Genomic DNA, 13,057 nt, shown 5'->3' with positions numbered 1-13,057 from the left:
CAAGATTCACTGGACGAATCCGCAGGTTCGATACCGCCCTGAATGGAGAAAAATTTAGGGATGCCCGTCCAGTGAGATAACTGCGCAAGTCGAGACACTCCGCGCAGTTGACATCAAGTTCAACCCCACTATGCCAGCTCGCATCGACCCACGCTGCTCTCTAGCCGCGTCAAAATAATCAGACTCTTGGTGGGAAGGAAACTTACGTGCGCCGGAGGCGGCCTGTGTGGGTCTGCGTATGGCGCCTGCGTGTATGGCAACGGGAAGGACGGGAACACCGGAGGAGGCGGGGCGCCAGGGTGGTGCGCCGAGGCCAGGGGCGGTGGCATGCTGACCAGCCGCAGGTTGCTCGGATGCAGCCGAGGCAGCGTTGTGTTCCAGAAGGACTCGCCTGGAAGGCCGGTCACTGCACAGCGTGGGCGCAACGTCAGTGAGGACTGGCTGTATGAACAAAATGAAAACGAAAAAAATCATGCCAGGAGCACAATAGCGCTCGCTCAGCTTGCCACGCTGCTGTTGAATGCATTCGAAGAGAGCACCCACTGCATTTCTAGTACAACTTCCGGTCGAGCCCGGCACGTGCTATGTACTATGGTATGCGGTGCGTGCCATTATTAGCCAGTCATTGTCGTGGTATCGAAGTTTAGTGAAGAGGGGATGGGAAAAAATTACCGAGGCACTTCAGCAACTAAACTAGTGAAAGGCGAAAGCCTGATGGCGTTAATTAATTGTCAATAATGAGAGTAATAATGAATAATTGTTTAAATTAAATAATCATCAATTAGTGCTTAACTGATCTAATTAATTAGTCATTAACTGCTCTCATTGCTTAGTCATTAACTAATCGTTAATGAAATTAATTAGTAATTGATCATTGGTTCGCATATGGCCATATAAGGCAAGCATTCGCGCATGCTATGGTAGTGCTTTGTGATTGATCGAGATCTCCATGACGTCATCCCGTCTCGACCAATCAGAGCCGCTGCAAAAGCGGGACACATTTTTTTTCAACGACAACGATGAGGCATTAAAGGCTTTCGCCTTAATATCATGCCGCCGTTTAGCATGTTTGCTCTGCGGAACGCTTCAGTTCACCACCTCTTCACTATCGCAGAACAGTGCCTCTCCTGCGACATTGCTTTCGCTGCTCGTATTTGTTCACGCTACAGATTACTCTGTCGTACATATTGCACTGTTCAGTCCAATCAGTGTTATTTTAAGTTCATCTGAGATTCATGCAATTTATTAGCGGTGCGTTTCCTGCGCCAACACGCTCTTGCATAGTATAGATAAATCCGCGGTAGAAGGCATTGCAGCGCCTTCGTTATGTGGCTTTTGACTTTCGCTGTTAACAACTTATTCCAACCGATTCACAGTGCACCATATTCATGTTTGACCGCCGCGTGCTATGCAGCACGATGATACGTTGTTGTGTGCACCCGCAAGGCTTCGACGAGGTGTAGCTGATTGATTTATAGGAAGGAAAGAAAAGGCGCGGTAACTGTCTCACTTGTTTTCTCCAGTGACAGTACTGCGCGTGCGCGAGAATCGAGTGACGTCACTGCGCACAGCTCGTGTGCCTCGCGCGGCCGCTCGCCGCAGCTGCGAGGAGCCGGGTGACAAAGAGTCAGGGGACAACAAGGACGAGTGACGTCACTGCGCGCAGCCTGCCATTGGCTTTGTAGCTTAGCCACCACAGCTGCCTCGTGCGGACAGAGAGTAATTGGTTCACAGGAAGGGAAAGGCGCGGTAACTGTCTCACTTGTTTTCTGTGGACACCTGAACCGTGCCGTAAGAGAAGGGAGGAAGGTGGGAGTGAAAGTGGAAAGACAGGAAGGGGAGCCCGGACAGAGAGAAAATAGAGAGGAAAGAAAAAGAAGAGGGAGAGATAGAGGCGCGCCGCAACAGCCGTCATCCACCACCGAAGCGGTGGCGGGTGCAATGACGGCCAGCAACAGATAAAAATTTGGTAGCAGACTAGCCCCTGCCGCAAGCGGCGGTGACCTATCGGTCCCTACCACGTAGAGCCAGGAACAGCCACCCCTCAACGCCTCTACGGACGATGAGGGGTGGCTGTTCCTGCCCCTACGGGGTTGGGCGGGGTAGGTCACCGCCGCTTGCGGCGGGGGTTAGTCTGCTACCAAATTTTTAACTGTCGGGTGCAATGACAGACTACAACAGATAAAATTCGGAAGCAGGCTAGCTCCCGCGGCAAACGGCGGTGATCCCATCAGGGCCAGGATCAGGACGGTGATCAGGACCAGGATAAGCCACCCTCCTCCGACTTCTTCCCTATGTCAGCGCACGTTAAAGATCCCCAGGCGGCCGAAATTACTCTGCAGTCCTCTACTACGGCTTCTCTTTCTATCTCTACACTTTCAGTCCCACCTTCACCCTTCCCTTACGGCGCGGTTTAGGTGTCCACAGGAACAAGTGTGACAGATACTGCGCCTTTCCCTTCTTAACCAATTATGTTACTTTGTGCTTAAAACAGTATACGGTCCGTAAACTCACTCGGCAAGGCACCTTTTCTTCGTCGCAGAGGTACTGAACATGAGTGATGCTTGGGTTACTTGTGCAATCATGTTTAATAATTGGTTTAGTTTGGCTTCGTTTATGGGGCTTAACGTCCCAAAGGAACTCAGGCTACGAGAGACGCCGCAGTGGAGGGCTCCGGAAATTTCGACCACCTGGGATTTTTTTAACGTGCTCTGACATCGCACAGCACAGGAGCGCCTTGCTTTTCGTTTCAATCGATAAGCGGCCGCAGAGGCCGGGATTCGATCTCGCATTCTTGGTCACAGTGGTCGAGCGCCGTAACCACTGCTCCTACCTGGGGGGGGGGGGGGGGGGGGGGGGGGGCTGTTTAATAAATAGCAATATTGATTTTTGTAGAGGCTTTACTACGAAACGTTTTTATTTTGCCATGAAATGCAAGCTCGTCAACGTAAAATTAGAGTGGAAATGTTTTTATAGGTAAGGTGACGGTTCGGGTCAACTGGGAATTTCCTCGTGGGCGGAGATTGTGCCAGGTTCAGCACTTGCCTGTGCTGACTTTCGCTCTAAGGCCCTTGACCTAGACGCCCTCCTGCAAGCCAAAAAACAGTGCTACATCCCGCTGTACAGTGCGAAAGATTACAGAGCTAAGTGTCAGTATCCCAAGGTTCTTCAATCTTCTCCATGCTCTCGCTAGGTCATCTCTTTTTCTTTCACAGCGCTAACACCATGTACGGTTAGATGAGAAAGTATTGTAGGTGTAAGGATATCGAGGAGGAGGGAGGGGGACCACATTAATGTAAAAATCAAATTTTATTACAAACATCGAATTGGATCCCTACCTGTCCGGTGGGTTTGACCCTCTACCTGTTCCGCATCAATTCCGTCCATCTCACATCAATCACGGACCACTGACGTCTTCGCCCGTCGTGCTTCTGTGGGCAAACTAACCAAGCCTAGTGTGGCGTCTGTTCGCGCTCCTATAATCGAAACTTTTTCGTTGACTGCCTGGGTTCTATGATCGGAGCTATTCCCAGATGTAATTCGGGGTTCTCTGCCCCATACATACGCGCGATTGAGCTAGTGTACGTCCGAAAGAAACGGTAGGCAATTGCGGCTGAAACTACAGCAAAGAAATACTGCTGGTGCAACACAACTGCCAGGCCATGCTCACAATCCAGAGTTAAGATTAAGTACATCAAAAAATAAAAAGGAGAAAACAACTAAGGTACTAAGCAACTATGAAGATGATAAAGGATCCTTCTGTGCGCACTTATCGCGGCGTAATTACTAATTGTTTGTTCTGTTTTGCTTTTTCTGACAGCTCCGCTGCCTACAGTCAACGTCGAACAAGGTAGTTTCAGGTCTAAGACTGCCCTCAGGCGAACGCTGCGTTGGCTAAAATAGTATATCTACAGATATGTTCGTCAATGTGCCTGTGGCACTCCCGCTTTTCGTGGAGGTTCTCCATTGATGGGGCTGGGACAGGTGGGTCACCGCCGCTTGCGGCGGGGGCTAGCCTGCCACAGAATGTTTATCTGTTGTAGGCCGTCATTGCATCCGCCACTGTTTCGGTGGACGACGGCTGTTGTTGCGGCGCGCGTCTTTCTCTCCCTCTTCCTTTTCTTCCCTATTTTTTTTTTCTCTTTTGTCCGCAAGAGGCAGCGCAGGTAGCTCAGCAACAGAGCCAGTAGCAGGCCCGTGCATTTTAACGCGACATCGTTAAGGGCCCCGTGTCGCAGAAAAGTCGGTGTCGTCGTCGGCGGCCGCGGTCCCGCGTCGTCCGGCGTTGACCGTGAGCGAAAAATCCCAGAAGCATTAATAAATAAAAACGAGTAGGAAAAATCGCCGACCTGAGGAATCGAACGTGGGCCTCCGGGGTGCGAGACGAGCACGTTAACCACTCCACCACGCCAGCTTTTTTTTTCTTTCTTTCCGAAGTATACATGAACAACAAATGGTCACACTTAATAAAACACTTCAGCTGCCCTTGAGCTGACGCGTGTGAGGTTAAAATTTCTTCAATTTTACCAGGTCATCCAGAACTTCTGCCCACTGTGGTGAGTCAGGGAGCGCGCAGATACATTCCCGTAGATAAACAGCACTTTCAACAAAATTTTCACGTACACTGCGAATGTTAATATCTTCATGCCTTACTTGCATTCGTGGTTTCCACAAGCTGTGGAGGCCTAGAAGCATTATTAAATCATAGGGTACGTCTTCGTTCTCCACCGGTAAAAACAGGATGCCATACGGGTTTAGTGGCAGCTCTTTTTTAATTGTTCGTTCGATCGCGTATCACACGTCATCCTTTTCTCCATCCTAGAGTATTGTAACCTGGGCTCGGTAATCGTGGAGGGAGTGAGAATAGCGTACGCAAACTGCTCGACGCGTGTTATAGTGAATGGCGATCTCACTGACAGTCTCGCAGTGCGTTCTTCGGTGAGGCAAGGATGCCTCTGCTTTTTGCAGCCTATCTCGAGCCATATTATGCTTGGCCATTCTCAATAATGAATGCATCTCGGGTTTCAAGCTTCAGTCGGCTCATGTGAAGCTACTTGCATACGCGGATGACATTGCAGTATTATTTTAAAAACAGAGAGAGCATTTGTGAAGTGGTTAACGTTGTTGAAAAGTTTTGTGACCAGACTGGATGTCGGGTTAACTGGGAAAAAAGCTCCGGATTTTGGCACGGCTTATGGGATGCTGAACCGGCTTCTTTCTCCCGATTGCAATGGTCTTCCTTGGCAATGCAGTATCTGGGTGTGCCCCTACAATGTTATCGCGATCCTAGCTTACACTGGAAGGAAGAAACAAATAGAGTGCGAGAGAAAGCGGAAGCATGGCAGGGAAGGCAACTGCCAATCTTTTCACGCGCGTTCATCTGCAATGTGTTTTTGATTTCAAAGATATGGTATGTAATGAATGTTCTATGTGCGTCACGAACTGCCATTCAAAAAATTCATCGTGTGTTTGCGGTTTTTCTTTGGACTTCGAACTGGGAAAAGACGAGGCGAACGAATTTATTTTTCTTTAAAAAGCGGAGGAGTCGGTTTGATTCATTTGTTTCTGCGCCAAGTGGTATCGCGCTTTTTTTTTTCTTCGCGACCAAAATGACACCTTTTTAAGAACAGTCATGCAAGTGCGGCTGCAAAGGCTGTTACCCGGATTTGTTGTCTCCTCAAGTGAAAACATGCGTGGTGCTGTCACAGGATATTTGCGCGAGGTAGTTCTCTCTTACAAGTTGTTAGAAGTGCGTTTTTCTCTTGAATATTTGTACAGTGTTGGCAAGAAAAAGCTGTATAAGGACCTAGTGGAAATCATGCTGCCGGCACCTTTGTATCGGGAGCCTTACCGTGGAGGCCCAGGACAGGATATTTTAAAACGAGTGAAGAGGATTCGATTCGAGGATGCGGGATTCGATCCCGCATCCTTGGGAGCAAGTCGAGCGCCGTAACCACTGCGCCACCCCGGCGGGGTTCTTAGAGAAGGGTATTGTGGCTTATAATAATAATTATGAGCATGTAAATTACAGAATTTCAGAACACGCAGTTAAGCGAGTGGCAAATTACTTTTCCGCTGTACTTCCTCTTCGCTTGGCGTGCACGTAGCGCCACCATGCGTGTGGCGCACGGAATAAGATAGACAGGGCATGGCCTCCGAGATCTTCATCGCGCCGGCTCGGATCGGCAACGATGTTGCCGACGAACTACGACTGCAACTTGAGGCCCGCGCGTTTCGACAAGGTGGCTGGCAGCGCTTCTAGTCTCGGAAGGATTAATAAATAAAAATAAGTATAGCAAGTTGCTCAATAACGCTGTCGCGTTCCATTCTTAAAGGCGAAGCTTAAGCGTCCTCCAAATTTTTCATTTCCTCCTTCTTACATCCACAACAACAACGTCAATGTGCCTGTGGCAGGACGCACTATGAAAGGAAGTTTGGATGCAACCGGTGCTGGTGCGAACTGAATAATATTTTGTCGTTTCTTCCGTGCTCTCATAATGGCTTAGCGTAAGTTCATTTGTAATCTGCTTACTCACATAAAATTTAGCATTGGAGCATTTCGCAACCATACTAATTTGCAGAAATTACGGGTTATTACTTTGAACATTCTAGAATGAAATAGACTACGATGAGCAGAAAGCAACGCCAAACACCTACTGTGCCGGAGTTCCCTGGTTCGAACCGGAACACGACGGCTGCGTTTCGATGGAGGCGGAACGAAGTGTCGTCGGTGTGCTGTGCGATGTCAGCGCACGTTAAAGATCCCCAGGTGGTTGAAATTATGCCGTAGCCCTCCACTACGGCTCCTCTTTCTTTCTCTCCACTTTCACTCCCACCTTCCTCCCATCCCTTACGGCGCGGTTGCGGTGTCCACAGAAAAACAAGTGAGACAGCGCGCCTTTCCCTTCCTGCGAACCAATTATCAAGTAACCTTGGAAGACTAAAATCAAACGTTAGTAAGCCGAAAAGTTTACTATAACGTTTGTTGTTAGTGTGGCACGCCGATCAAAATAATTCTAATACTTCATACCGTAATAGTTATTGGCTGCCTAAGCGTAGCAATTAAATGAAGGCCATCAAATCATTCTGCTAAGATAAGGAGAGGAAAAAAAAAAAACTTCAAATTATTGCACTTTGAACAGGCCAAAGTCAAAACTATTCCACCCCATTAAATTCAATGCCTGGCTCAGATTAGGACGTCTGATGTCCAATGGAGCATCGAATCGGGGCCCTGTGGTAATTGTAGATCTGGAAAGGGCGCATTGCGCAGCAGCTTTTCTTTTTTTTTTTTTTCGCTATGTTATTAGCGATCGATTAGCGAAAGCTGTGTGCGACACCAGTTCAACTATTCTGTAGAAGGTTTGTGGGGTTTAACGTCCAGAGCGACTTAGGCTATGAGAGACGCCGTAGTGGAGGACTCCGGAAATTTCGACCACCTGGGGTTCTTTAACGTGCACTGACAACGCACAGCACACGGGCGCCTTGCTTATCGCCTCCACCGAAAAGCGGCCGCCGAGGTCGGGATTCGATCCCGCGTCCTTGGGAACAGTAGCCGAGCGCCGTAACCACTACGCCACCCCGGCGGGGTATTCTATAGAAGGTATAGGTGTAGTGATATCCAAGCAGCATGTTGTATCGCGTACACGTGTTCAGTGTCACGTTCTCTTCTATAGTTATCAGTCCCCGTAACGTCCCGGAGTTACGGAATCTTCGCATCATTTGATTCCACGCGCTGCGGTCTTATTCAATCTCAACAGTGTGTAAATGCGAAACAGGACGTTTGACAAACGCTACGAAATCGGCACGTGAAAAAGAAGCAATGGAGAAGCTTTCCTCATTTGGCTAGAATTGACAGTAGGTTAATACGATTGGCAATACGTAACGGCAATAGGTTACGTACGGGGCCTGGCACGACCATAAGGCACGAGCGTGAGAGTTCGAAAGGGGAACGAAAATATCACAATAAATCCGGACAAAAGGGAAATATTAGAACGAAAGTGTTCTTTTTTTTTTAATGATGAACAAATTCTAGTGATCCTTTCATTCTTTCTTTTTCATTTGTGCCACTGATCGATATATTGTTCTATAAAGACTAATACGACTCCTACATCGTGTTCGTGCCTGCATCCTCACAGACAATAGCAAAGTTGGGTTGGTGTTGCTACAACTGCGAATACAGCACAGCGTTGCTCAGGTTTCAGGAAGCAGAAGGCTGACAAGAAGAAAATCAATCATATATCCTTCCTTACACTTCCTAAAAATTTCCACCAATTTGCAAAGGACACTGCTCTAACGATCTGATTACGCTGTATTTGTCCATAAATTTTCAGACGTGCTCAATAGCATGAAAGCATGAATATCTGCGTATAAAGACAGAAATGCATACAGTGGAGCCGAAACTGCCGTTCTTTCTTAAATTTGCATATTTATGGAGCACTGTGAAACGGAAATGAGCTGATGCAACACTGTTGCGGTCCGAGCCAAAAAGAATTACTGCGATACAAAAGAGCAAGGAGAACCTGATAGCGTATATAGCGAAGAGCTGCTTTGCAAATTTTCTTCATTTACAAGCAAAAATGGGGTTTATTGTAAACAGAGATCATGACCGTGCTGCAATTTTATCAAAGAAGCATTGTTCCAACTTCAGGGACTCTAAAGCCGAGCCATATTAGCTCTTCCGACGACTTATTTTTGTGTTAGTCTGAAATAATAATGGTAATTTGAGTAGTTCCGTATGCTCTGAGCCAACGGAAAAAAAAAAAATTATATTGTTTCAATTAAGGGCTTTTTTCTCCTCTATCGTCATACTACTGTAGTCTTTTTCTGCTCGTTCTAATACCGCAATGCGGCTTTCAATCGATATGCCTGAGTGAACATCGCAGAATCATGCTCAGTAAGTACAGAGGCAGCGGGTATATTTTGAGAGAAGGGGCCGCAGAGAATATTTGGCTAGGAGCGAAAACAACGTCGCGACCTCCTTCCCTCAGGCGCAAACAAGCGACCAGCGCCACCCGCGGAGTTTCGAATGCCGGCAGCCGGTGTTGTATCCAGGGCCGCCCGGTCATTACCACCGGAGTTCTTCCCTCCCTCGCCCGACGTCAAGAACGGTTGTCAGACCTTTCGGTTACGTCTGGCAAGGTTTACCGAGGGGCCGAAAGGGGGCGAAAGCAAATAGGTGGCGGCGGCGGAAACGCGCAGATGTTTCGGCTGGCGCATGGGATGGCTCTCTAGACGAAGGTCGATAACCTCGCTCACACTTTCTTTGCGTGCGTCTCGTCCATAACTACTGTGTTTATAAATCTTTGTACCCCTTTCCTTATATCCCTTCTCCCTTTCCACTCATACCCGGTGGCCTAAAAACAAAATCCGTGTATTATTCTGACTGGTGCTGGCAAGACAAGCAACGGTCAGGTCGGCATCATGCCGAACAGAAACTGAAGCTCACACACGACGTTAGATGGCACTAGCTTCTACGCAAGTGGCCTGCTCAGGAAGTTCTCTTCCTAGCGCGCTTAACCACAAGCGCAGAGCGCCAGGAGAGAGAGAAGAGGACGAGAAAAAAAAAAAAAAGGCACGCATGCGCCCTCGGGGCTAGGAGTCACGTGATGGCTTGCGTACGGAAATGAACGCACTACGTTCAAGGACGCAGACACGGCGAGGGCAGCCAGACTCGCGCGGAGGAGGGTCTACGGCGGCCAGACAGGCTTTCCCCGAACGGCCGCGCCAGACGCTAGCGCAAAATGTACAAAGGAGAGTGTTTTCGATCGCGCAGACATCACACGCGTAGGGCCGCCTGGCGGCGGCAGGATGCGGTCACGAGGGCAATGGCCGGGCGACGGCGCGGCCCGTGTTGTTTTGGCACACTGGGTATACAGAGGGAGGGAAGGGGCATACCAAGCTAGCGAGTTCCTCTGAAATGGTCAAATGTGCGTATTTCGAGCCTTCACTTAGGCTGCACGAAGTGCGTTCTTGTACACAACCCGCTACGGAGTATGAAACGGACGCAGTTGGTGTAGTAATTTGCGCACAGATTTCAGGATCATTGTGCACATAGTCAAAGTGCGCACGTGTTTGGTCATTTTTGCACTTTTTTCAGTAAGGGGATTTGACGCTCTTTTCGCGCCCGGCGCAGACAGTTTCTTATTCTGATATCTGATAATTCGCACTCCCTTATAGATAGTGCCAAATGTTAACGGCGTTGACTTTGTGGCTGGCCCTACAGGGCTGGGACGGTAGGTCAACGTCACTTGCGGCGGTGCTCAGCCACCGAATTTTTTTTTCTTTTTTTTTTTTTTTTGCTGTAGGCCGTCATTGCACCCGCCACCGCTTCGGTGGTGGACGATGGCTGTTGCGGCGCGCGTCTTTCTCTGACTCCATTTTTTTTTTCTCTCTACTGTCCCTACTATCTGCACGAGGCAGCGGAGGTGGCTCAGCTACAGAGCCAGTAGCAGGCCCATGCATTTTCTTTTCCTTCTTCCTACAGCCACAACTACTATTACTACACACACATATTCAGTTTTTCAGTCCTTTCGATATTCGGGTAGTGTTTCCAATTACTAAATTAAACAAAGAAAAGCTACTGTGCGCTTGCTCAACAACCTATTTCGAGATTTTAAAAGCATTGGAATCCGGTGCAGCACAAGATGCGTTGTGTTTTCAGTCTCAACCAGATTGTGCAAACGCTGTTTATTTGGGCCGTGAATTATGCAAGACAGCAAAATACTACGATCGTGCTCGTACTTAAAGAAGTTCATTGTTGGTTATTCTTTAGTGTTTGATGCTGAAACGTAGTCGTTCCATCAGGTTTTGCCTACAAGATCGCTGATTCCACGATCCGGCTGATTCTCTCTGCTGTGATGGCAAAAAAAAAAAAAAGCAAAAAATTAGGGAAAGGACACAGAGGAATTGCGTGGCAAGTCCGACTGTGGCTCCTAGACGGTTCTCGGGACACGCCGCCCGGCCTCTTCGTGCGCATTCCTTTCTCAGCAAACGTGGGCGGTAATGCGGCGCCAATCACCGCCACGTCTGGCCAGCGGTTTATAACAGGTTGTGCCGCCAACCGAGCGGAGAGACCCCGGCGGAGTTCGAGACGAGTGACGGGCTGGCTCAGCCCAGTCCGGTTTTGTCTGGTCTGTCTGATGTCACTGAAACTCCACTTCTCAAGCGGCCAGTCCACCCGGATCATGAGAAAGAGAACTTCCTTTGCTAATTTTAGGCTACTTTTTTTTTTTTTTTCTGGTAGAAGAGTTGCAAATACGTGTCCCTTTCTCCAAACAAACTCACGGCGGTCTTCCTCAAAACTTGCATCTTACAAGGCAACGAACCCCGTCGGGGTGGCGCCGTAGTTACGGCGCTTAACTACTGTTCCCAAGGGTGCGGGATCGAATCCCGGCCTCGGCGGCCGCTTTTCGATGGAGGCGAAAAGCCTGGCGCCCTTGTGTTGTGCGATGTCAGTGCATGTTAAAGAACCCCAGGTGGTCGAAATTTCCAGAGTCCTCCACTACGGCGTCTCTCAATGACTCTCATAGCCTGAGTCGCTATGGGGCGTTAAACCCCACAAAACCAAACCAAATCAACAAGGCGACGACGATCACCGAAGTATTTTTTTTTTTCGGGTACAACTTTGGTAAACAACCCTTTTAACATACAGAATGCTATTTCCCGACAAAATGCGTGATGCCTACGCCCACTGAGATTCTTATCATGCGCTTGATAAGTCATCGTTAAGACTTTGGCAGAGCCCACAGCTCGACGACGACAAATACACAGTAAGAAGGGCAGACCACATTACTGCCAACTCGCCCACATACCTCTCTTACGAACACTGCGTCCCTGAATCCGTTATTTTCTATTCTGTACCCCCACCGCTTCCGTTCCCGCTGCTAATTGCAGACTAGTAGACCAGATCATGATCTTCTAATGTGATTATCTTTTTGTCCTCGCTTCCTCGTTTTCTACGGAAGCCGAAAGAGCTGTAGGCACCCCGTTTACATTTACAGCACCTTGTTTACATTGACTTATCGTGGCCGCAATGTTAGGGAACATGTTCCACAATACAGTGCGCTAAGGGCGAACCAAGAACACAGTCCAGTACAAGAAAATATGGGCACGAAATTCCGAACTTTAAAACCTAAAGAATCCCCCTTCAAGAAAAGCCACGTCAGCGTCACTGATCGAAACGCACGGACTTCCTGCTGTCTCAATAAAAATATGCCTCAACTATTTCTCGCTTTGTTTAGTCTCTGCAGGAATTCTAAAACTTGGCGTATTTAATTGCGGGGGATACACTTGGCAAATTTTGCAGTGTTCTGCTAGGAACCTTAAATATTTGCTGCGCACATCCCACATGTGTTCAATGGCGCGCACATTGAAACAAAGACCATTGTTCCCTTTGTAGATAACACTACAATTAAAGTATTTGGGTACACAACTTGTGACCTACATTTATTGAAATTCTTTTGACTCTTCATGCCGCAAGCATGTCACGTTTCTGGCATATTCATACAGCAAATTTTCGACAGTATGGATTGCATAGAAAACACAACTTGAACCTAATATTTACTTCGAACTTTTTTTGATGACATGGGATACATCAAGGATATAATGAATGACCTCAGAGGTTCCTTTCGTATTTCATTTCGGGATTTCTGTTAGGATGAAATCACATTCTGTAATAACATTTCAGAAACAGCCAAAATCAATGGGACCGGGTATCCGGCTTCTTTCAGCCACTGAAATTAGAGCCAAAACTCGTGCGACATCCTGTGATGGCAGCTTCTTCTTATAGCATTCTGAAAAGATTGGCAGCCATCGCTCCTTCGACGAGCTTCGAATGGGCTCTGTGAAATGGTAAATTCCTGGCTAAGATGTGGGAGTGTACGCAAAGGGTTGATGATCCTTCATAAACACGAGCCGCCAGTCTAGGAACTTCAGTTCGCTATTACCTACCTGCTATGTAAATGTGAGGCCCTGGCTGGGGTTGTTGAAAACGGATAGCGTCCTCGCTACAGCCGCGGGTAATTAAATTAGACTGCGGAACGACCTTTAGAATAATGAA

At 48.1% G+C, this 13,057-nt stretch overlaps 1 protein-coding gene and 1 long non-coding RNA gene across 10 annotated transcripts in view; one reads left to right on the top strand and one right to left on the bottom strand.

The window, feature by feature from the left end:
• LOC146186165 (uncharacterized) overlaps window positions 1-13,057 on the top strand; it is a 233,119-nt gene that overhangs the window by 177,321 nt on the left and 42,741 nt on the right. The window lies entirely within an intron of this gene.
• The window catches only part of LOC146186166 (uncharacterized), a 51,442-nt gene that overhangs the window by 14,164 nt on the left and 24,221 nt on the right, over window positions 1-13,057 (bottom strand). For both annotated transcript variants that reach the window (XM_084607066.1, XM_084607067.1), the window contains one exon: window positions 207-406. In XM_084607066.1, the coding sequence (XP_084463192.1) occupies window positions 207-406 (200 nt within the window). The remainder of the gene's footprint in view (window positions 1-206; window positions 407-13,057) is intronic.

This window comes from Amblyomma maculatum, chromosome 6 (assembly GCF_055883805.1).
Source record: "Amblyomma maculatum isolate TAMU_Amacu chromosome 6, ASM5588380v1, whole genome shotgun sequence".
Taxonomy (NCBI): domain Eukaryota; kingdom Metazoa; phylum Arthropoda; class Arachnida; order Ixodida; family Ixodidae; genus Amblyomma; species Amblyomma maculatum.
This window is presented reverse-complemented; position numbering and strand designations above follow the sequence as displayed.